We start from the raw sequence: 25,706 nt of genomic DNA on the forward strand, positions 1-25,706 counted from the left end.
CCATGACTGTATTGGTAGGAGTGTACCTCACAGTCCTTTTGGAGACGAAGCCCTGTCTTCACACTGAGGACAAGCTCCATCATGTTGTGAGATCAGAACATGTCTAGCAGTTCAAAACTGGGTATCCATGAGGCGCTGTGAGCCATCAGCAACAGCACAATTGTTTTCAACCACAATCTATAAGCTCTTGGCCCGGCATATTCCCCCACTCAACCATTACCATTAAGCCAAAGAACCAACCCTCATTCAATGAACAGTGTAGGAGAGCTTGCCAGGAGCAGCATCAGGCATACCTAAAAATGAGATGCCAACTTTGTGAAGCTACAATACAGAACTACATGCAAACTAAACAGTGGAAACAGCATGCTATAGACAGAGCTAAGCAATCTCACAACCAACAAATCAGATCAAAGCTCTGCAGTTCTGCCACATCCAGTCGTGAATGGTAGTGGACAATTAAACAGCTAACTGGAGGAGGAGGCTCTACAGATATCGCCATTCCCTATGATAGGGGAGCCTAGCATGTCAGTGAAAAAGCAAGGCTGGAACATGTACAACCATCTTCAGCCTGAACTGTCAAGTGCATGATCCATCTTGGCCTCCTCCTGTGGTGCCCCACACTACAGATGCCAGTTTTCAGCCACTTCGATTCACTCCACATGATATCAAGAAACAGCTGAAGGCACTGGATATAGAAAAGGCTATTGGCCCCGACAACATCCAAGTTGTAGTACTGAAGACTTGTGCTTCAGAACTAGCCACACCTTTTGCCAAGTTGTTCCAGTAGAGTTACAACACCAGCATCAACCTGACAACGTGGAAAATTGCCCAGGTGTGTCCTGTCCACAAAAAGCAGGACAAATCCAATCCAGCCAACTACTGTTCCATCAATCTACTCTCAATCAACAGCACAGTGTTGGAAGATGTTGTCAACAGTGCTATCGAGTGGCACATACTCAGCAATAACCTGCTCAACAACTGGATTTGGGTTCTGCCCAGTTTGGCATCCAATCTCATTACACCTTGGTCCAAACATGGACAAAAGAGCTGATTCCAGAGGTGAGGTGTGATTGACTGCCTGTGCCATCAAGACAGCCTTTGATAGAGTGTGGCATCAAGAAACCCTAGCAAAATTGACGTCAATGGGAAACAGGGGGAAAACTCTCCACTGGTTGGAGTTATACCTAGCATAAAGGAAGATAGTTGTGGTTGTTGGAGGCAGTCAACTCAGCCCTAGGGTAGTGTCCTAGCCAGAGCATCTACAGCTGCTTCATCAATGGCCTTCTCTCCATCATAAGGTCAGAAGTGGGAATGTTCACTGATGATTGTACAGTGTTCAGTACCATTTGCAACTCTTCAGATACTGAAGCAGTCCATGCAGCAAGATCTGGACAACATTCAGGCTTCGGTTGATAACATTTGCACCATGCAACTGCCAGGCACTGACAATCTCCAACAAGAGAGAATCTAACCATCTCCTCTTGACATTCAACCTCAATACCATCGCTAAATCCCCCACCATCAACATTCTGGGGGGTTACCATTAACCAAAAACTTAACTGGACCAACCATATAAATACGGTGGCTACAAGAACAGGTCAGAGGCTGGGAATTCAGCAGTGAGTAACTCACCTCTTGACGCCCTAAAGCCTGATCACCATCTACAAGATGCAAATCAGGAGTGTGATGGAATATGCTCCACTTGCCTTGATGAGTGCAGCTCCAAAAAAACTCAAGCAGCTTGACACCATCCAGGACAAAGCAGCCTGCTTGATAGGCAACCCAGATACCACCTTAAACTCCCTCCACCTCCAGCACAGCAGTGTGCAACATCTACAAGATGCACTGTAACAACTCATCAAGGCTCCTTTGACAGCACCTTCTAAACCCGCAACATCTACCACCTGGAAGGACAAGGGCAGCAGACGTGTGTGAATGCTAATGGTAGGTTAATTATGTTGTTAAAGATACAGAGGTGTACAGTGCTTAATCAAGGACTTTGAGCAGATATAAAGAGAGCCTGCTGGGACACAAGTGAGAAGGCAGGAGGCAGAGATATGTAATGCTGCATTCTGTGAATAAATCGACTATCAAGAAAAGGATCAGTGTCTAACTTCATTCTTCACAATTTGGCTTGGATCCGTGTAACGGTGAACACCAGCCCCTCCAAGTTACACACCATACAGATTTGGAAATATAATGCCATTCTTTTAGTGTCGCTGGGTCAAAATCCTGGAACTCCCTCCAAAACAGCACTGTGGGTGTATCTTTACCATATGGATTGCAGTGGTTCTGTGATTATCTAATATAGTATCAATTACAAATTTTTGTGGCACTGATTGCTGTGTTTTTGTTAATTGCAGAGAGATGGGTGCTCTGGCTTTATTGATTCTCCCATTGTTGGTGGCTGGGATTGCTGGCATTGCTTACATTTACAAAAGAATAATGCAACTGATGTCCAAATCTGCTGTGCGGAACAAAGTGATCGTGATAACTGACGCTATATCGGGACTTGGGAAAGGTGAGCAATGGATTGTTCTTTTTTTGTGAATAGTACCTGCTTTTATTTTACCTCTTATAAGTCCCTCGTATATAACAAATAGTACTTATATAGCAGCTTTAGCATGGTAAAACATCAAGACACTTCACAGGAGTGTTACCAGACAAAATTTGACTAGGAGCCACTTAAGAAGATATTAGGATAGGTGACCAAAAACATGGTCAAATAGGCAGGCTTTAAGGTAGGTCTTAAATGAGGAGAGAGAGGTAGACAGCAGAAAGGCAGAAAGTTTAGGGAGGAGTTTTCAGAGCTTAGGGCCTAAACAGCTGAAGGCGTGGCTGCCAATGATGGGATGATTAAAAGCAGGGAGGCGCAAGAGGCCAGAATTGGAGAAGTGCAGACATCTTAGAGGTTGTAGGATTGGAGGAGGTTCAAAAGATAGGGAGGGGGTGAAGCCATGGTGGATTAGCAGTGATACTCCTAATACAATCTGAGGCTTCTTCATCTGTGAGTTCTCTTCTATGCATCTCTTTTTAAAACTTTTCTCTCCAGTTGTCTCACTTAGAATATAGAACATTACAGCGCAGTACAGGCCCTTCGGCCCTCGATGTTGCGCCGACCTGTGAAACCATCTGACCTACACTATTCCATTTTCATCCATATGTCTATCCAATGACCACTTAAATGCCCTTAAAGTTGGCGAGTCTACTACTGTTGCAGGCAGGGCGTTCCACGCCCCTACTACTCTCTGAGTAAAGAAACTACCTCTGACATCTGTCCTATATCTATCACCCCTCAACTTAAAGCTATGTCCCCTCGTGTTTGCCATCACCATCCGAGGAAAAAGACTCTCACTATCCACCCTACCTAACCCTCTGATTATCTTATATGTCTCTATTAAGTCACCTCTCCTCCTCCTTCTCTCTAACGAAAACAACCTCAAGTCCCTCAGCCTTTCCTCATCAGACCTTCCCTCCATACCAAGCAACATCCTAGTAAATCTCCTCTGCACCCTTTCCAAAGCTTCCACATCCTTCCTATAATGCGGTGACCAGAACTGCACGCAATACTCCAGGTGCGGTCTCACCAGAGTTTTGTACAGCTGCAGCATGACCTGGTGGCTCCGAAACTCAATCCCCCTACTAATAAAAGCTAACACACCATATGCCTTCTTAACAGCCCTATTAACCTGGGTGGCAACTTTCAGGGATTTATGTACCTGGACACCAAGATCTCTCTGCTCATCTACACTACCAAGAATCTTCCCATTAGCCCAGTACTCTGCATTCCTGCTACTCCTTCCAAAGTGAATCACCTGACACTTTTCTGCATTAAACTACATTTGCCATCTCTCAGCCCAGCTCTGCAGCCTATCTATGTCCCTCTGTCACCTACAACATCCTTCGGCACTATCCACAACTCCACCGACCTTCGTGTCATCCGCAAATTTACTAACCCACCCTTCTACACCCTCATCCAGGTCATTTATAAAAATGACAAACAGCAGTGGCCCCAAAACAGATCCTTGCGGTACACCACTAGTAACTAAACTCCAGGATGAACATTTGCCATCAACCACCACCCTCTGTCTTCTTTCAGCTAGCCAATTTCTGATCCAAAGCACTAAATCACCTTCAATCCCATACTTCCGTATTTTCTGCAATAGCCTACCGTGGGGAACCTTATCAAACGCCTTACTGAAATCCATATACACCACATCCACGGCTTTACCCTCATCCACCTGTTTGGTCACCTTCTCAAAAAACTCAGTAAGGTTTGTGAGGCACGACCTACCCTTCACAAAACTTGAAAATGTTGACCCTTGCCAGAGTGCCTCTGGTACTTCACCCAGTTGGCCACTACTGCTTTGGAACCTTGACATGACCAAGTGTTTGGGGAGCCTGGTGTCAGGCATTGCAAACAATGTGATTCTCCCAGCAAAGCTGGTTTTGGGAGATTAGCGGCTCAATGCTGGCAATGTTGGCTTGGGAGAGGACGCTGATATTAGACTGCCTATCCTACCATGGAATCTGAAGAATTTTGTGGAGACAGTGTTGGTGATATTTCTCCAATACCTTAAGGTGCCTGCTGTAAATTGTCCAAGTCTCTGAAGCATATGAGAGTGCGGGGAACACTATTGTTTGGTAAACCATGACCTTAGTCCCAGGTTTGAGGTCCTGGTCTTTGACTACTCTTTTTCTCAGTTAGCTGAAGGCTAAGCTGGCACATTGGAGGCACGAAGTGTTTCGTCATCTATGTCTACCTTCATCGTGTGGAGACCCTAGAGATATGGAAGGTAGTCCATGTTTTCCAAGGTCTCGGCTTGGATCTTGATTTATGGGGGCTAATGTTGTGCTGCAGGACCGAGTTGGAAGAGAACCTTAGTTTTCCAGGTGTTTAAAGTAAAGCCCGCTCTTGATAATGCTTTGGTGAAGGGTGAAGGAATCAACGATGACTTGGAGCTCAGTCTCTAAGTGAGCACAAATACAAGCGTATTCTGCGTATTGAAGCTTGATGACTCAAGTTGGGGTGACCTTAGTTTTGGAGTGGAGGCGACAAGGGTTGAATAATTTTCCATCCATCCCGTAGGTTATCTCCACTCCTGCAGGGAACTTGCTGGAGGTGAGGCGCAGAATTGTGGTGAAGAAGATGTAGAAGGGTAAGATGCAATGACCCCAGCCTTGATCAACCCCAGTCTTCACTGAGATAGGGTCTGTGGTGGTCCCAATGGTAAGGATCACGGCTTGTATGTCATCAGGTAGTAGGTGAAGGATGGGGAAAAATTTCCGAGGGCAGTCAAATTTGAGGAGGGCTCTCCATAAACCCTCACAATTGACAGAATCAAAGGCTTTCATGAGGTCGAAAAAGGCCATGTACTGCAGTTGGTGCCACTTCCCACATTTTTCCTGGATTTGCCGTGCAGTGAAGATCATACCTGTGGTGCCTTTCAGTGGGTGAAATCCACGTTTTGACTCTGGGAGGAGCTCTTCGGCCACTGGGAGGAGGGGGTTGAGGAAGATCCTCACAATGAACTTAAGCACATTATCTGGGCAGCCGGTTCAGTACAAGAAAGCTGTTAAACCGTTTGCCTGTTCGGGTGGATGTTATAGAACCCAGGGTGATATCTGATACCAAGAATTGATTAAGCAGTCATCAGATCATTTGCTGTTCCTGGGACCCTGCTCTGTGTAAATTGGCTTCTGTATTTGCCTGTGAAACAACAGTGGCTGCACAGCAACAGAACCCGTAGGATCTTACTTCCATTTAGGTTAAGTGTTAGAGGATGAGTGTTCTTACATATAAGTCTATAGGTTACTCACAAAATAAGAGGGTTCAAAAGCATTTCATGTTGATCTACATAGAATATTTAAGCATACAGTGACGTCAGAAATGCTCCATCCATCAATATCGGCGACCACGCTCTGGATGTGGTTCAAGAGTTCACCTTCCTAGGCTCAACTATCACCAGTAACCTGTCTCTCGATGTAGACATCAACAAGCGCATGGGAAAGGCGTTCGCTGCTATGTCCAGACTGGCCAAGAGAGTGTGGGAAAATGGCACACTGACACAGAACACAAATGTCCGAGTGTATCAAGCCTGTGTCCTCAGTACCTTACTCTACGGCAGCAAGGCCTGGACAACATATGGCGGCAATTCATTCCATCTTTGCTGCCTCCGCAGAATCCTTGGCAGGTGGCAGGACCGTATCTCCAATGCAGAAGTCCTCGAGGCGGTCAACATCCCCAGCATATACACCCTAATGAGCCAGCAGCGCTTGAGATGGCTTGGCCATGTGAGCTGCATGGAAGATGGCAGGATCCCCAAGGTCGCATTGTACGCTCGTCACTGGTATCAGATCCACCGGCCGCCCATGTCCCTGCTTTAAAGACCTCTGCAAACATGACATGAAGTCCTGTGACATTGATCACAAGTCGTGGGAGTCAGTTGCTCGTGATCGCCAGAGCTGGCGGACAGCCAGAAAGGCGGGGCTACAGAGTGGCAAGTCGAAGAGACTTAGCTGTTGGCAGGAAAAAAGACAGAAGCACAAGGCGAGAGCCAACTGTGTAACAGCCCCGACAACCAATTTTATCTGCAGCGCCTGTGGAAGAGTCTGTCATTCTAGAATTGCTTCACAAACCAATGCCCACCTCGAGGCGCTTACCCATTGTCTCTTGAGACAAGGAGGCCAAAGAAGAAGACAGTGATAACTATTCTTGATAAGAATTTCACTACAATTATGCGTACACTTTCACATGTTACAGGTCTCGAGCTTAAGGTGGGGGAGTTCACAGCTAATCAGGTCTCGTAATAAAAACAGAAAATGGGAAATACTAAGCTGGTCTGGCAGCATCTATTTCAGGTCGATGGCCTTTCATCAGAATGCATGTAATTCTGCGAACTCTCGCCTAACACCCCCTTTAAACCTTTTCTTTTTCAACCCCACCCGACATGAGAATCCATATGTTTCCTAGAATTACCTCATCCAATTAGCTGTTCTCCCTGATCAGTAATGGTGCTTTAAAAAGAATCACTCTCCAACTGGTTCTAACTTTCCCTTGGCCAAATTGAGAGATTAAAGACAATGTTATCACTTACCTTGCACAGATGTGGCCTTGTCCTGGGAGGACAGCGGAGAGATCGCAGGACAAAGGAAGCTTGTAACTGAATTTAGATCAGCTAGACACCCCTGTCTGGTAACTTTTAATAGAGTGTTCACTAACACCACTTGAGTGTCTATTGACACCAGTGTGTCAGCCAAAGAGTTGGATATAGGAGGCAATTTACAGCCACCAGGACCAATAGCCAAACAGTGCATTTTTCAACAAACAGCAAAGCAAACAAAGTCTATTTAAAGAGTCTATTTAAAAAGAGTCTCTACGAACTGCAACAAACTGAACTTGTGTGTACAATCAATCCATTACTTACAGCAGCATGATCTCCAGGTGTGATTGTCATCTTCATTCTGGCCGGGAATAGTGATGTCACTATTTACAGCCAACTTATAATTGCCATAGACTAACTGGACATTACCAAAGCTCACATTTGTAAAGCTGTAAGTTCATATATAGACTTCAAGACAAATTTAATTAACTCTGATGGTTCTTAAAGGATATGCACATCTTCCCACTAGACTTGTCTTTCCATCCACATAATGCTTAAGGCAGTAAAGTCTGGCTCAAAGTGACCCAACCAGAGTAGCTGTACTCATATCAGCATGGCCTCAATGCCAGTAGTCTTGGCAGATCTCACAAGCTGGCTATTTTGCTTTGCCAGTTCACGTTTTTTTTATTCATTCATGGGATGTGGGGGTCACTGGCCATGCCAGCATTTATTGCCCATCCCTAATTGCCCTTGAGAAGGTGGTGGTGAGCTGCCTTCTTGAACCACTGCAGTCTGCATACCCACAGTGCTGTTAGGAAGGGAGTGCCAGGATTTTGACCCAGCGACAGTCAAGGAACGGCGATATAGTTCCAAGTCAGGATGGTGTGTGACTTGGAGGGGAACTTGCAGGTGATGGTGTTCCCATGTATTTGCTGCCCTTGTCCTTCTAGTTGGTAGAGGTCGCGGGTTTGGAAGGTGCTGTCTAAGGAGCCTTGGTGCATTGCTGCAGTGCATCTTGTAGATGGTACACACTGCTGCCATTGTGCGTCGATTGTGGAGGGAGTGAATGTTTGTAGATGGGGTGCCAATCAAGCGGGCTGCTTTGTCCTGGGTGGTGTCGAGCTTCTTGAGTGTTGTTGGAGCTGCACCCATCCAGGCAAGTGGAGAGTTTTCCATCACACTCCTAACTTGTGCCTTGTAGATGGTGGACAGGCTTTGGGGAGTCAGGAGGTGAGTTACTCGCCTCAGGATTCCTAGCCTCTGACCTGCTCTTGTAGTCACGGTATTTATATGGCCACTCCAGTTCAGTTTCTGGTCAATGGTAACCCTGAGGATGTTGATAGTGGGGGATTCAGCGATGGTAATTCCGTTGAATGTCAAGGGGAGATGGTTAGATTCTCTCTTGTTGGAGATGGTCATTGCCTGGCACTTGTGTGGCACGAATGTTACTTGCCACTTATCAGCCCTAGCTTGGATATTGTCCAGTTCTTGATGCATTTCTACACGGACTGCTTCAGTATCTGAGGAGTCGCAAATGGTGCTGAACATTGTGCAATCATCAGCAAACATCCCCACTTCTGACCTTATGATTGAAGGAAGGTCATTGATGAAGCAGCTGAAGATGGTTGGGCCTGGGACACTACCCTGAGGAACTCCTGCAGTGATGTGCTGGAGCTCAGATGATTGACCTCCAACAACCACAACCATCTTCCTTTGCGCTAGGTATGACTCCAGCCAGCGGAGGGTTTACCCCCTGATTCCCATTGACCTCAGTTTTGCTAGGGCTCCTTGATGCCATACTCAGTCAAAAGCTGCCTTGATGTCAAGGGCAGTCACTCTCGCCTCACCTCTTGAGTTCAGCTGTTTTGTCCATGTTTGATCCAAGGCTGTAATGAGGTCAGGAGCTGAGTGGCCCTGGCGGAACCCAAACTGAGCATCACTGAGCAGGTTATTGCTGAGCAAGTGCTGCTTGATGGCACTGTTGATGACACCTTCCAACACTTTACTGATGATTGAGAGTAGGCTGTTGGGGCGGTAATTGGCCGGGTTGGACTTGTCCTGCTTTTTGTGTACAGGACATACCTGGGCAATTCTCCACATTGCAGGGTAGATGCCAGTGTTGTAGCTGTACTGGAACAGCTTGGCTAGGTGCGCGGCAAGTTCTGGAGCACAGGTCTTCAGTACTATTGCCGGAATATTGTCATGGCCTGTAGCTTTTGCAGTACCTAGTGCCTTCAGTCGTTCCTTGATATCACTCGGAGTGAATCGAGTTGGCTGAAATCTGGCATCTGTGATGCTGGGGACTTCAGGAGGATGCCGAGATGGATCATCAACTCGGCACTTCTGGCTGAAGATTGTTGCAAATGCTTCTGCCTTAGCTTTCGCACTGATGTGCTGGGCTCCCCCATCATTGAGGATGGGAATATTTGTGGAACCACCTCCTCCAGTTAGTTGTTTAATTGTCCACCACCATTCACGGCTGGATGTGGCAGGACTGCAGAGCTTAGATCTGATCCGTTTGTTATGGGATCGATTAGTTCTGTCTATCGCATGCTGCTTACGCATTTAGGGACGCAGATAGTCCTGTGTTGTAGCTTCACCAAGTTGACACCTCATTTTGAGGTATGCCTGCTGCTGCTCCTGGTATGCCCTCCTGCACTTTTCATTGAACCAGGGTTGGTCTCCTGGCTTGATGCCGCGCCATGAGGTTACAGATTGTGGTTGAGTACAGTTCTGCTGCTGCTGATGGCCCACAGCACCCCATGGATGCCCAGTTTTGCATTGCTAGATCCGTTCAAAATCTATCCCATTTAGCACGGTGATAGTGCCATACAACACGATGGACGGTATCCTCAATGTGAAGGCGGGACTTCATCTCCACAAGGACTGTGTGGTGGTCACTCCTACCAATACTGTCATGGACAGATGCATCTGTGGCAGGCAGATTGGTGAGGACGAAGTCAAGTATGTTTTTCCCTCGTGTTGGTTCCCCCACCACCTGCTGCAGACCCAGTCTAGCAGCTATGTCCTTTAGGACTCGGCCAGCTCGGTCTGTAGTGGCGCTACCGAGCCACTCTTGGTGATGGACATTGAAGTCCCCCACCCAGAGTACATTTTGTGCCCTTGCCACCCTCAGTGCTTCCTCCAAGTGGTGTTCAACATGGAGGAGAGCTGAGTCATCAGCTGAGGCAGGGCGGTAGGTGGTAATCAGTAGGAGGTTACCTTGCCCATGTTTGACCTGATGCCATGAGACTTCATGGGGTCCGGAGTCGATGTTGCGGATTCCCAGGTCAACTCCCTCCCTACTGTATACCACTGCGCCACCACCTCTGGTGGGTCTGTCCTGCCGATGGGACAAGACATACCCGGGGATGGTGATGGCAGTGTCTGGGATATTGTCTGTAAGGTATGATTCCGTGAGTATGACTATGTCAGGCTGTTGCTTGACTAATCTATGGGACAGCTCTCCCAACTTTGGCACAAGCCCCCAGATGTTAGTAAGGAGGACATTGCAGGGTCGACAGGGCTGGGATTGCCGTTGTCATTTCCGGTGCCTAGGTCGATGCTGGGTGGTCTGTCCGGTTTCATTCCTTTTTATTGGCTTCGTAGCGGTTAGGTACAACTGAGTGGCTTGCGAGGCCATTTCAGAGGGCATGTAAGAGTTAACCGCATTGCTGTGGGTCTGGAATCACGTAGGCCAGACCAGGTAAGGACAGCAGATCTCCTTCCCTAAAGGACATTAGTGAAGCAGATGGGTTTTTACAACAATCGACACAGTGGCGCAGTGGTTAGCACCGCAGCCTCACAGCTCCAGCGACCCAGGTTCAATTCTGGGTACTGCCTGTGTGGAGTTTGCAAGCTCTCCCTGTGTCTGTGTGGGTTTCCTCCGGGTGCTCCGGTTTCCTCCCACATGCCAAAGACTTGCAGGTTGATAGGTAAATTGGCCATTAGCAATTGCCCCTAGTGTAGGTAGGTGGTAGGGAAATATAGGGACAGGTGGGATGTGGTAGGAATATGGAATTAGTGTCGGATTAGTATAAATGGGTGGTTGATGGTCGGCACAGACTCGGTGGGCCGAAGGGCCTGTTTCAGTGCTGTATCTCTAAACTTAAACTAAACTAAAATGGTTTCATGGCCATCATTCGACTAGCTTCTAATTCCAGATTTAATAATTAAATTCAAATTCCACCTTCTGCTTTGGTGGGATTCGAACCCATGACCCCAGAGAAATACCCTGGGTCTCTGGTTTACTAGTCCAGTGATAATACCACTGCGCCACCACCTACCCTGTGTGATGGACTGAGAGTACTGGGGGTGGAAATTGTCAAGCTGCTGAATTTGACAACAGTAAAATTTGCAGGACTCACACAGTGTAGAAGCATGGTAATGATAGCAGCTGTCTGAACTTTTAGGTTTGATTGAATCTTGATCTCCTGTTGGTTGAAGACACTCTATTTCAGTGCTCCAAATGCTGAACTATCTTTATATTCGTGCATCCTTTAATGACATGCTAACCAGGTTAGTGAACCAGTTGAGACCAATGGTCTGGTGTGGTGCTTTCAATGGAGTTGGATGACACATCACCTGTTATCTCTTAAGATCACATTTGTTTCCTAAAAACTGGTTGGCAATTAGTTGCAGACTTTCCTGATCAGGTGCTTCTCAAGCACAGTCATCTGAAAAGAAAAGCTCATGGATGACCTCTTCTATCATCTTTGCTCCAGATTTCAGTAGTTGGAGGTTGTTTTTCTTCGTGAAAGAATTAACGAATCTAACCGTATAATAGCATCAGCCTTGGCTAGTTCTGAGATGTAGACTCATGCCATCTAAGAAATGGTTTGACTACCCCAAATCATTTCACCTAGAACTATTCTCATAAGCAGACAGGGGAGACTTTAATTCATTCAATCTAAACTAAATTTAAACCCAGGTCCAGAGGTGGGAGGGCAGTACATAAATTATTTCACCACGCAGTCCCCTATAGGTTTTGTAAACAAACACTACAGTTTTTTTTAAATGTACTGGATCAGATTTTAAAGATTCACGTCACATGAACAGTTTGAAAATTAGTGGGATTCCTAGAGCACTCAACTTTATTTCAGGGATTGAACATTTTGACAATGCCAAGGCTTGACCCAGTACTATACACAAAAAAAGAATTGCTCCATGTGTAGACACATCAGTTGTCCATTTAATGAAAGTCTGTTTCCATACATACACTATACTCAAAAAATGGGAAAATGCCTTTGGAAGTGATATGACCAAAGCAACTGACATTTGATATCAGAATCTGCTACACAACCTTTCATCAGCATAAATGGTTTAAAGCTATATATAGGGGTGATAAAAATGCCTTTAGCGCAGTCGTAAAGCCTATATTTAGGCATTAGGTCCTCAATTCCTGTTCTTGGCAATTAACTTGTGACGTTCTGTGAGTGAAGGATACAAAAGTCCTTTTCAACCCGCAAAATAATTTTACCTAAAACTCTGTTGTATATGTGCACCTTTCTTTGTTTTCATGTGATGGTGGTTTGGGACAGACTTATAGAGGGATATAAAACAAAGGATAATAGATATAAGATTAAATGTAAATGATTCAGTGTACAGTAAGCCTATTTTGCAGAGGCTTTTTAAAATTCTTTCATGGGATGTGAGTGTCGCTGGCAAGGCCAGCATTTGTTGCCCATCCCTAATTGCCCTTGACAACTGAGAGGCTTGCTGGGCCATTTCAGAGGACAGTTAATAGTCAACCACATTGCTGTGGGTCTGGAATCACATGTAGGCCAGACCAGGTAAGGACGGCAGATTTCCTTCCCTCAAGGACATTAGTGAACCAGATGGGTTTTTATGACAATCGATGATAGTTTCATGGCAACATTACTGAGACTAGCTTTCAATTCCAGATTTTTAAAATTAATTAAATTTATTAATTAAGTGAATTTAAATTTACCAGCTGCTGTGGTGGTATTTGAACCCATGTCAGCAGGATATTAGCCTGGACCTCTGGGTTACTAGCTCAGTGACATTACCACAATGTCACCATCTCCCCTACTCACTAGGGATAATGACTGAAGTGAGACCATGTCAACATTTCAGAACAGATTAGGCAGATGACGAAACGAAAGGGTCAAAGGGGTAGGGCACAAGGAATAACTCCCCTGATCTTATTCGAATAATGTTGTGAGATTTGTACATCCACCGGCAGACAGGGTTTAATGTTTCATCCGAAGGATGGCACCCTCCACAGTGTAGCACTCCCTCAGTACTGCACTGAAGCATTAGCCTAGATTGTGTGCTCAAGTATGCTTGAAGAACTTTGCGCATTTCTGGCTTCCATATTATAAAAAAGATTTACAGACAATGGAGAAGGTGGAAAAAAGATTCACCTGGATGATACCAGAGTTGAGAGGATATATTTATCAAGAAGGGCTGAACAGGCTGGGGGTCTTTTCTCTAGAAAAGGCAATGCTGAGGGGTGACCTGTTAAAGGTCTTTAAGACTATGAAAGGGTTTGGTAGGGTAGATGCAAAGATGTTGCCACTGTGCAGGGAGACTAAAAGTAGGGGCCATAAATACAAAATAAATCACCAATAGGAACTTCAGGAGAAAACTTTTCCAAATGTGGAACTTACTACTGTAAGGAGTAGTTGAGATGAATTGCACAGATGCATTTAAGAGGAAGCTAGATAAGCACATGAAGGAGAAAGGTATAGAAGGATATGCTGACAGAGTCATAGAGTCATACAGCACAGAAACAGGCTCTTTGGCCCACCACGTCCATTCCGACCATAATGCCTATCTATACTAATCCCACCTGCCTGCATTAATTCCACATCCCTCTATGCCTTGCTCATTCAAATACCTGCCTATGTCGTTAGTATCAATATGGACCACGACTTCTGGCTGCTCGCCCTCCCCTTTCAGAATGCCCAGTGCCCGCTCAGAGACATCCTTGACCCTGGCACCAGGGAGACAACACACCATCCTGGATTCTTGCTTGCGGCCACAGAAACGCCTATCTGTGCCCCTGACTGTAGAGCTGCCTATCACTACCACTCGCCTACACTTTGACCTTCCCTGCTGTACAACAGAGCAGTCGTGGTGCCATTGACCTGGCTGCTGCTGCTGCTTTCCTCTGAGAGGCCAACCTCCCCCCAAAAGTATCCAAAACAACATACTTGTTATTGAGGGGAACAGACACAGGGGACTCCTGCACTACCTGCCTGCCCCTCCTGGCTGTCACCCATCTATCTGGCTGAACCTGCGAAGTGACCAACTCCCTGAAACTCCTATTTATGATACTTTCTGACTCCTGTATGCTCCTCAGTGAGTCCAACTGCCGCTCCAACCGATCCATGCAATCTGAAAGGAGCTGCAGCTGGACACACTTCCTGCAAACGTAGTCATCAGGGACATTTGACTTCTCCCTGATCTCCCACATTTCACAGGAGGAGCATACTACCCCACTGACTGCCATTTCCACCCCTCGCGTTACTTCTGGCTTAAAAGAAAGACTGAAATTGGGAATAAAAAAAAACTAAGCCTTGCCTGGTTAATACTCACCCTCCTCACCAAAGCCCGACGTACACCAAAGTCCGCACTTTGACCTTACCAGCAGCACTGCAACCTCGCAGCCCCTCCCAAAGGTGGCCACTCTCGGATCTTTAATCGCGCTTTCGGATTTTACCTCAGGGAAGTAGCCGCTGTCGATGTGAGTCGCTGATTGCGGGAATCTTCAACTCAGGGCTCTGCCCATCCCGGGCCTGTAACCAGTCCTCTGGCCCACACACCTGCCCCGCGCCTCTGCAATGTCCCCGGGTGTGCAGCCCGACTGCACCCCTGCGCTGTGTCCCAGCCGGGGCAGGTAGGCCTCTCCGCAGGCCCCGGTGACTGCTACTGTTGGTGTAGCCCGACTACTGGCTGTCTGCAGGTAGACCGGTGCTGGCTCCCAGTGCTGATGGTAGTGTCAGTGCGGAAAGCCTCTCCACTACGCCAGGGACCAGAGCCTGGAGATAGCACTGGGGCTGCTACGAGTGGTGGACAATAGGTGAAAAGGTGAAAAGTGTTGGGAGCAGGCTTGTGTGAAGAACATACATCAGCATAGACCAACTGGGCCGTATGACCTGTTGCTATGCAAGTCTCTGGAGTGGGACTTGAACCCTTAAAACTGCTGACTCAGTGACAGAGTTACAAACCAAGCTACACTGACACCACTTAGGATTAGAACAACTGTTCATGTGGAGGAGAAACACCAAACTGGACTAGTTGGAACAAATGGCCTATTTCCTTGTTGTATTTCTATGTAATTCAGAGATTGCGTGGTTCCCACCTGTGTTCACCAAGTGAATATGCTTGATGTCTCAGTGGCCTATCCCATCATTCAGGGGTAAATGTATGCCCCTAAAAATATATATAGCCCAGTAACATGGCCTTGGAATAAAATAAGACCCAAAAGCCCTAAATGTACTACATTGTAACAAATAGAAATTAATCTTTACATTGGACTAAAAAACTGAAATAGAGTTTAAGTCTACTTCAATTTAACACCAGCTTATGCTTAATTTAATGTTTAACAGAATGTTCCAGAGTATTTCACAGTGGAGGAGGTCGAGTGGTCTTGTGTGGTAATGACCAGGAAAAGTTAGAAGCCCTGCAAGATGCCCTAATTGATGTTGCAGACCCTAGTATTGTGAGTATTGTTTTTAGAAATATACATCTTCCTGACAGTTTCAGCATCTACTTTAAACAGATTTATGGAGATGTGACGATAAAATAATAAAGCTTGTTCCTGTTACTTTTCTCCATTCATTATCAAGACTTAAAATGTGGTGAATATATGCAATTGATATTGCGATTGTGTAACTGGTTATTTTGTTGATCTATACAAACATAATCAGGAGTTCAAACTTTAAGACACAAAACTAGAAGACTGAAAGAAAACTTGATTATATTTATGTAGTCATGCAGTACAGTAAAAATGGACTTCCCAACCTGGAGCGCCGTGTCCATACCCCTGGCTCGACTGATTTGGACTGTTCCTTGAAGACATACTTTGTTAGTCTGGGCTAGGATATCTGTAACAGTGATAGAGAAAACGAGGCAGCCCTACATTGGCAGATGATCTGAAGGGTATAACTTCCACGCCATGAGGAAATATCCATAAGTTGGACTGTCTTAACTTCCCAACTTTAGACTAATTAAAGCAAATTCAGAAATTTAAGTGAAGGGCAAAATATATGGACACCATGAAGGTTGAAAACAGTAGGAAGAAAATTGTGTTAAATCAAATAGTAAGGGCTAGGTGACGTCAACAATGCACTTTATAGAGCCAGAGGTTTACAGGGTAGAAATTCAGGCCAACGATATTCATGTATGAACACATTTACTTGTATTACATTCCTGTGTGTACTATTTGTATGCAGATGCTAATCTAGATGTGTGTTAGCAATTTAAAAAAAAATAATTCTCAGGATATGGGTGTCCCTAGCACACCAGAATTTATTGCTCATCCCTACTACCTTTGAAAAGGTGGTGGAGAGCATTTTTCCAATACCACTGCAGTCTGTGTGGTGAAGATACTCCCAAAATGCTATTGGGTAGGGAGCTCCAGGATTTTGACCCAGAAACCAAGTAGGAATGGTGATATATGTCCTGGTCAGGATGGTGTGTGACTTGGAGGGGAATTTAGAGATGATGGTGTTCCCATGCACATGCTGTCCTTGTCCGTCTAGACGATGGAAGTGGCGGGTTTGAGAGTTTCCCAGATTGGTATTTCTACGTATGTGGGAATAAGGAAAGATTGGTAATTGTATAATTGAAGGAGATTTTTTTTAAAAAGGCAATAAAATATATATCTACCAGATATAACCAGATATCAGCTGGCTTCAGTAATTTATCCTTTCTGATATAGCTCCAATATGGAATACAAATCAACTCATATGTTCTGTATTTTATGACATTTATACATTTTGATTGAAAAGAAAAACTGCCACTGTTTGAAACTGGAATCGTGAGGATTTATTGGTGGCTCTTCTTTTTGTAGACGTTCAGTCCAAAGCTTGTCCTCCTGGACCTAAGTGAAACAGAGAACGTCCCTCAGATAGCTAAAGAAATCCTCGAATCTTATGGTTGCGTGGATGTGCTAATTAACAACAGCAGTCTGAAAGTTAAAGGAGGTGCTCTCAATGTCACTTTAGAAATGGACAAGAAGATAATGGATGCAAACTACTTTGGACCAATTTCTCTGACTAAAGGTAACCAATAATCTAAAGCTTACTGTCAGTGGGATAACACAAGTAAGGTATACTCAATGACTGAGCATCCACAGCCCTCTGGGGTAGAGAATTCCAAAGATTCACAACCTTGTGAGTGAAGGAATTTTTCATGTCAATGGCCAACCCCTTATCCTAAGACCACCACTCTTAGTTCTAGACTCTCCAGCCAGGGGAAAAACTTCTCAGCATCCACTTTGTCAGACCCTCAAAGAATTTTATACATTTCAGTGAGATTACCTCTTATTCTTCAGAACTCCAAAGAATATAGATCCATTCTACTCAATCTGTCCTCATAGATCAGCCCTTTCAAGGAATCGATCTAATGAATCCTCATTGTACCCTCTCAAAGGCAAGTATATTCTTCTTTAGATAAGTGGATCAAAACTGTACACAGTACTCCAGTCTCACCAAAGCCCTGTATAATTGCAGCAAGACTTCATTACTCTTATACCCCAACTCCTTGCAATAAATGATAACATATAATTTGCCTTGCTAATTGCTTGTTGTACCTGCATGTTAACTTTCTGTGATTCATGTACAAGGACCACATTTACCTTCATTAACGTATTCCCTTTTCCATACTTGATAAAACTCTGTTTTTATATTTGTGACTATTTCACGCTCATATTCTATTTTCTCCCTCTTGATCAATTTCTTGGTCATGCTTTGTTGATTTTAAAACCTTCCCAATCCTCCAGCTTTTTGGCAACATTGTAAACAACTTCTTTTAATTGAATACTATCCTTAACTTCTTTAGTTAGCAATGGCTGTACATTTTACCAGTGGAGTTTTTAATTCCTCAAGGGAATGTAAAGAGTGTTCAAGAAACACAGAATGTACAGGAAAGGAGGTAGTGTACTTTGTATGTCAGTGACACCCAGGAGGTTAAAGTTAACAAAAGCAAACTTTAATCTTCATTTAGACTGGGCAAATCAAATTTACAGTAAGTGTGGAGACCGAGTTCATGGAATGCATTCAAGATAATTTTCTAGATCAGTTTGTCGAAGAACCAAATAGGGAACAGGCTGTTTTAGATCTAGTATTGTGCAATGAGACAGGGTTAATTAATAAACTTGTAGTAAAAGAGCCTGTGGGGAAGAGTGACCATAATAGGATAGAATTTTATATTGAGTTTAGAATTTAGTTAAGCCTGAAATTAGTGTCTTAAATCAGAACAAAGTAAACTATGTACTTATGAGGGGCGAGTTGGCTAATGTAGTACGGGAAATTAGATTAAAAGATATGACAAAAGGTAAGCAATGGCAAACACAAAGAAATAATTCATAATTTGCAATGAATATATATTCCTTAAAGGAATAAAAATGCCTCCACAAAACTGGTCCAATGATGAATGAGGAGAGAAATTAAAGATGGTATCAGATTACTGTAAGAGTCTTATAATGTTGCCACAAAGAGTAGCAAGCCTAGGGATTAGGAGGATTTTAGAATTCAGCAAAGATGACCATGAAATTGACAAAGACAGAGAAAATAGGACATGAGAGTAAACTAGCAAGAGTCATAAAAAACAGATTTTAAAAGCTTCTTTAGATTCCTGTAAAGGAAGAGATTAGTGAAAGTAAAAATGGATCCCTTCAAGCTAGTGACAGGAGAAATTATAATGGGGAATAAGAAAATGGCAGAGACATTAAACAAATACTTTGTATCTGTCTTTACAGTAGAAGACACAAAACAAATCTGGAAATAATGGGGAAGCAAGGGTCTAGGTGAGAATGAGGAACTTAAAATTAGAATTAGTCAATAAATAGTACTGCAGAAATTAATGGGACTAAAAGCTGACAAATCCCCTGGGCTTGATGATCTACATCCTAGGGTTTTAAAAGACATGGTTACAGAGATAGCGGATGCATTGGTTTTGATTTTCCAGACTTCCCTAGATTTTAGAATGGTCCCCACAGATGGGAAGAAAGCAAATGTAATTCTGCTATTCAAGAAAGGAGGGCGAGAGGAAACGGAACTATAGGCCAGTTAGCCTGACAGCAGTTATAGCGACATTAGTTGTACCTTAGAAAATATGATTGGGTAGAGTCAACACAGATTTATAAAAGGGGTATTGTGTTTGGCAAATCTGTTAAGAGTTTTAGGGATTGTAACTAGTTGGGTAGATAAGGGGAAACCAATGGATGTGGTGTATTTGGATTTTCAGAAGGCATTTGATAAGGTGCCACAGAAGGGGTAATTACACAAAATTAGGATTCATGGGATTGGGGGTAATATCTTAGCATGGATTGAGGATTGGTTAACAGACACAAAAGAGAGAGTAGGGATAAACAAGTCCTTTTCAATGGGCAGGGTGTAACTAGTGGGGTACTGCAAAGATCAGTGCTTGGGCCTCAGTGGTTTACAGTCTATTTCAATGGTTTGGATGAGAGGCTCTAGTGTAATGTATCCATGTTTGCTGACCATACAAAGCTAGGTGGGATGGTAAGCTATGTGGAGGATGCAAAGAGGCTACAAAGGGATAATAGCAGTCTAAAGTGATTAGGCAAGAATGTGACAGATGGAATATAATGTGGAGAAATGTGATGTTATCCACTTTGGTAGGAAAAATAGAAAAGTAGAATATTTTTTTAAATGGTGAGAGACTGGGAAATGTTGGTATTCAGAGGGATCTGGATGTCTTTGTACATGAATCACCGAACATTAACATGCAGGTACAGCAAGCAATTAGAAAAGCACATGCTGTGTTATACTTCAATTTTTTTGTCATAAAGGCGAAGTGTAAATAAGTCTTACTGCAATTATACAGCGTCTTGGTGAGACCACGCTTGATGTGCAGATTTTTGGATACTAAAGGAATCAAAGGATTTGGTGATCGGGCAGGAAAGTGGAGTTGAGCCTGGATTTCATTAAATGACAGAGCAGGTTCAAAGGGCTGAATGGCCTACTTCTGCTCCTATTTCTTATGTTTTTATATTAAAATACTGCAGATGCTGAAAATCTGAATTTCAGGCTATAGCAGTTGATCCCATGGATATAGAAAACCATTGAATGAATTACTCTGGTTGGCATTTTTAAGGTGAAATAGCAAAATTAACAGCAGGGGTATAATATAGACTACCAAGTTAGAATAAGATTGTAGTTTACTCCATGAGAAAATAAGCAGGGTACTTGCATGACCCTGCAATCCTGGAGACGAGCTGTGCTCGCAGTAAGTCAATTCAAAGTAATTTAATTCAATGTTTAAACTTCTATCGGGCACAAAATTATAGGAGATGCATGAATTTTCAATAGATTTTTACAGTCAGGTAAACAAAATTTTCTTCCCCTTCACAGAACTTCTTCCCTCCATGATCTCCAGACATAATGGTCAGATTGTGTTAGTCAACAGCATCCAGGGAAAATTAGGACTTCCATTTCGTGCCGCTTGTAAGTTTTATACATACTTTGATGGACATGTCTATTAACATACTAAAGAGGGTATGTCAGTGCATGCAGATGTTGCACTTTGGACATCAAACTTTGTTACACAAAGTTGTGAAATCCTAAAATGGTGGGTGCTTCTGACCTGCGCTTCTAATCTCCAGCCTGAAACACATTCCAATGCACAAAGTTGCTGATAAGTAAACACAGGTTATTTAACTGTTGCTTTAACAAAAATTAGACATAATAGCCACAAACAGCAGCATCTTACTAGAGTAATTCTTTGAGCATTACATGGCATCACACTTTATACTTTCCCATATAAAGTAGCGTTTTATCCAACTTACTGTGAGAAACATCATGAACGATTGTTCATTATTTTCTTAAATGTCATGGGCTTTGTAGAGGAGATGGATACAAAAAGCAGTGAAATTTGGAATGTATGGCTTTCAAGCCTCAAATTTCTATGGTTCAACAAGGGCCGTAAACCCTCTGATTTTATTCACATTCAGTTAAAATCCATCACAATTTCCCACGTCGAAATGTTTGGCTTGCAAACTCTACATCTTAAATTACAGTATGTTCAGGGATTGGCCAATCTTTTTAGTAATAATTTTAATATTAATTTTCAATGTTTAAACAAGAAAAAGGACCATGTCCCTATGATTCCTTAACTGGTAGTCCTCACATAAGGGATTTTAATTAGGTTTTAAACATTGCCTGTACATTGAACAATCAAATACAGGGATCAACAGTGACAGGGACGATCCTGTTGACATAAATTCAAAGAGCTGCACCCTATAACTTCTTTACTAATTGCATATTGTGGGTTCTTAAGCTTCAAACTTTGTCACATGCAACATCCTTATAACCTTTCCATAGAATGTAGCCAAAGTAATGCACAAAAAACAATGCACAAACTTTAGGGGCTGCTGAGGAGAGCAACAAGAACAATCGCAAGTGTAAAGAGTGATGAGGAAAGATTATGGAAGATCAAGTTCTACAGTCCAGAGGGAAGGTTGGAAGATGTACATAACATGAGTTTGGGCAATCTCAACCCAATTCCTAGTAAGCACTAGTTGCTGTTGCACAAAACTGCCCACATTTCAGCGAATGTAGCTTGTGCTACATTTTCAAACTCAATCAAGATAGCTGTAAAGATGCCTAATGTGGAAATTGGAATTAGAAATTGACAGTGGTGCAGCAGCAAGTGCTGCTTTGAGATTGGGGTTAAGCTTCATAGTTGATGCAGAATAGAAGGAGCTTTATTTTTATCCGGGCATAATATAAGTTACTCGAGGATGCTTGATGTTGAGCTAGATGCTCAAAAAGGGTAGTGTTCATTTCCAATTGTGATATCATAGAATCATACAGCATAGAAGGACTAACTTTGGCTTATCGCATCTTTAAAAGAGCTTTCCAACTGGTCCCACTCCCTTCCCTGGGTTGGATTTTGTTCTTTCCCAGGCGTCAGGGTTCGTGGCGGGGGGGGCCTGAAGATGCTTCCAGGAGAGGGCCACCACGCACCCAGACGCTGGGAGTGCCCATCCAGATATTAACGGTGGCGGAAAGGCCTTGTGGTGGCTCCCCCCCACTCGGTGATGGGACCCCAATTTGAATATTTAAATAAATTAAAATCAATGATTAATTATACTTACATTGCTGCCTGAGTTCCTGCTCTGATCTTCAGCCTCGTGGGCGGCACTCCCGATCCTTCGGATCGCCATCCTCGGAGATGAGGTGCCACACTGGTCGGGCCGGGGTTGGGGGGGCGGTGGGGTAAAGAGGGTCAAAGTAACATCATTAGTGATGGTGGAAAGGGTTAAAATTTAAAGTTTATGCCGTTCGCGGGGCGGGGGGGGGGGGGGGGGGGGAGCCGAGGGGTGGGTCAGGTGGATAAGGTAAGTATTTTACGGGGGGCGGGGGGGGGGGGGGGGGTGGGAGAGGGGCAGAAGAAATGTCTTTATTGATTTTTCTTTATTTCAGCTTTAAATATTCAAATTTACTGGTAGGGCTCAAAGCCCTTTAAAAATGGCATCAGCTCCTGTGCACAGGCAGCTGACGCCATTGCCAGGAACCAATGGGCACAGAAGATTTTGCCCCCTCTTTCCCCAAAGCCCTGCAAATATTTCCCTTTCAAGTATATATCCAATTCCCTTCTGCAAATTATTGAATCTGCTTCCACTACCCTTTCAGGCAGTCCATTTCAGATCAGAACAACTCACGGTGGGAAGAAAAACAAACAATTTCTTATTTTCAACAAAGCAATTCACCAAAAAAAGTAGTTCCCATTAATGTCAGAACGTTTCACTTACAAACACAACTACGTATCCTGTTATAATATACAATAACCATAAGCTTATATTTTTAATGTGTAATTCTCCCTGTGTAGATGCTGCTTCTAAACATGCAATACAAGCCTTTTTCGATTGTCTGAGGGCTGAAGTTGCAGAATTCGGGATCACTGTGAGCACCGTGAGCCCAACATTCATTCGTTCTTATCATCAAATAGCCGAGGCTGGGAATTGGGAGGCATCCATTTGGAAATGTAAGAATCACCATCTTGATTCACTAGTTTTGAACAAGGCCAAAAAGCTCTTGAAAAGAAAAATATATATCTGTCTGCATGAGCATGTCTTTAATTGAAATGTATCTGAGTGTGTGTCTGAGTCTGTGGTGGTTCAAAGCTATTTATTTTGGTGGGAATTTTTGCCTTTGCAGAATGATTGAGATAACCGGAGTTTTAAATTTGCTCTTGGAATTTCACCAACAGTGAGGTCAATTCCTTGGGTTCATCTCTAAATTCAGAACAAAAGGATCATATCTTCATCCTGGTACTGAATTTCAAACAATCCAGCATTTATGCCTAGGAACTGACATTAAGACCCAAGACATACGTGAGATTCTTTAATTGTTATCTTTTACCCAGACCTAGCATGCACTGTATAAACAAATCCTATTCTTCTATTCCTAACTTCTTGCTGTAACTATTCCAGTTATATGCAAGTCTAACATTTTACTCTTTAAAATCTATATAGCCTTACCTGCTGCAAGTCAGAGGATTTGGCTCTTTAATCATATGTAATTTACAAACATTCTGATTTGCAAAACCCGGAATTTCAAGGCATCTTTATTTTGGGAAACTTGGTAATTTAATAATTAAAGAATATACCTTACCTCTTTGGCTGCTGATTGCATTGCTAATGGACCAACCTCACAACCAGAAATTGCATTTATTTAGCACCTTATATTTGTCAAATTATGAGATAAATTATGTAAGAAAATACAGCACTTTTACATACAGTAACATCTAACAGAAAGCAATATTATAAAATAAGCAGCTAATAGCTTGAAAAAAAAAATCAGTTGTTGACCAAGAATTTGATGAGGTCACTGAGAATATCCACTGCTTTTCTTTGAATAGTGCTAGGTGATTTTAAATGTCTATCTGAACCAGCAGGACAAACAAATTGAAAGGCAATAATCTAAGAATAATTAAAGAATGGGTAAACCTGAAGAAATGAGGTTGTGAGAGATGTTAATTGTATTCTTTTCATTGTTTTGTTATATTTAGTTTTTTTCAGGAAGTGGGCCTATGGTGTTCACCCAGTGGAAGTAGCCGAGAAAGTGCTGTACACAGTGAACAGAGGCAGCAAGGAGGTGATGATTGGAAACCCTGTGCCCAAGGCATTTGTCTATTTAAGAACATTCTGCCCCGAGATCTTTTTTGCAATTGTTGCTGCTGGAATCTCAAACCAACCCACAGCAGAGGAAGAACAATAATTTTCTTTGCTTATACTTTACTGTTGCTATGGCTGAATTTTACTGGTCCCGTGGTGGTGGGAACGGAGCGGGGTGATGGCCGGTAAAATGGCTTGGGCCAGCGTTGGGTCAGTTCTCCAATGTCATCTCGTTGCCAAGAAATTTTACGAGATGTGGGTGGTGCAAAGGGTCAATGGCTGACAAATCGGTGGCAGGCAGGTAATTAAGGTTGTTGAACAGCCAACTGTCTGGAATTTTGTGAGCTTTTTGCAATTTTGTGAAGGGTGCATGGGCTTTTCAGAGGCTCGGCATCTTGCCTCCTCAAAGAAAGTGAGATTTGTGTGGCAGCTCAGTGGTGGAGGGAAATGGCAGGCATTATTTGCAGCTTTCTGCTGAGACAGGCAGGTTATGTGTTGAAGTCGCGAGGGCTATCGTATGGTGACACTCCAGAGGGCGAGTCCAAACCTAAGTGCTGTTAGTGGAAGGGTGTCTCCCAGGTCCAGAGCAGCCATTGGAGGCAAGATACGGTTCGAGAAGTTCATCGCATGGCTATGGGGTCTATGCTTTCAGCATTCGGCTCCTCCAGTGAGGAACAGAGTGGCAAGAAGGTGGAGATGCAGCCACATGGAGCAGCTGTGCAGTGGCCATGGGAGTTCCAGCAGGTTGAGGAAGTCATTGGGTATGGACGAGGAGGGTACATGGGGCAAGAGGGCAGCCATATGGTCACAGAAGGCTCTACCCAGCTCAAAGGATGTACTGTCTGCGGCTCAGCCTCAGAGATGGCTGAGCACCAATGTCTATGGAGACTGTCTCTCTCCAGGCAGTTGGTGGAGCTGCGTGGTATGCCAGAGCAGTAGTTGATGCGATTGGGATGTGGCAGAGATCCAATGCCTGTCGTGTTAAAGGTGACGTTGGCACTCAACATTTTTGCCTGTGGTTTATTCTAGGGATAGTCTGGAGAGCTATGTGGCATCTGTCAGTCAGTGGTCTATCGCTGTATAAAGAAGGTCATGGATGCCATGTACTGTCAGGCTGGCTAATATATCAAGTTCACAACCAATTAGGACAGTCAGGCTGAGCGGGCAGTCAGCTTTGGGGCCATGGCTGGATTCCCCCAGGTGCAGGAGGTCATTGACTGTACTCCTGTGACCATCAAGGGTCTCTCAGAGCAGCCGGGTGCCTTTGT

At 43.9% G+C, this 25,706-nt stretch overlaps 1 protein-coding gene and 1 long non-coding RNA gene across 4 annotated transcripts in view; one reads left to right on the top strand and one right to left on the bottom strand.

Moving 5' to 3' along the window:
• The first annotated feature begins 2,367 nt into the window (after positions 1–2,367).
• dhrs7cb (dehydrogenase/reductase (SDR family) member 7Cb) lies at positions 2,368–24,541 on the top strand. Its single transcript, XM_068057941.1, has 6 exons — positions 2,368–2,521; positions 15,680–15,792; positions 17,146–17,356; positions 20,672–20,764; positions 23,151–23,306; positions 24,333–24,541. Exons 1-6 carry the CDS (start codon positions 2,368–2,370, stop codon positions 24,539–24,541), a joined length of 936 nt encoding a protein of 311 aa, XP_067914042.1.
• Positions 16,075–25,706, bottom strand: part of LOC137384230 (uncharacterized) — a 35,041-nt gene continuing 25,409 nt past the window's right edge. For 2 of the 3 annotated variants that reach the window (XR_010977548.1, XR_010977547.1), the window contains 2 exons: positions 22,417–22,506; positions 16,075–17,175 (listed from right to left, as the gene is read on the bottom strand). This is a non-coding gene — a long non-coding RNA (uncharacterized lncRNA). The other variant, XR_010977549.1, reaches the window with a different exon arrangement.

Source organism: Heterodontus francisci, chromosome 26, assembly GCF_036365525.1.
Source record: "Heterodontus francisci isolate sHetFra1 chromosome 26, sHetFra1.hap1, whole genome shotgun sequence".
In the NCBI taxonomy this organism is placed as follows: Eukaryota; Metazoa; Chordata; class Chondrichthyes; order Heterodontiformes; family Heterodontidae; genus Heterodontus; species Heterodontus francisci.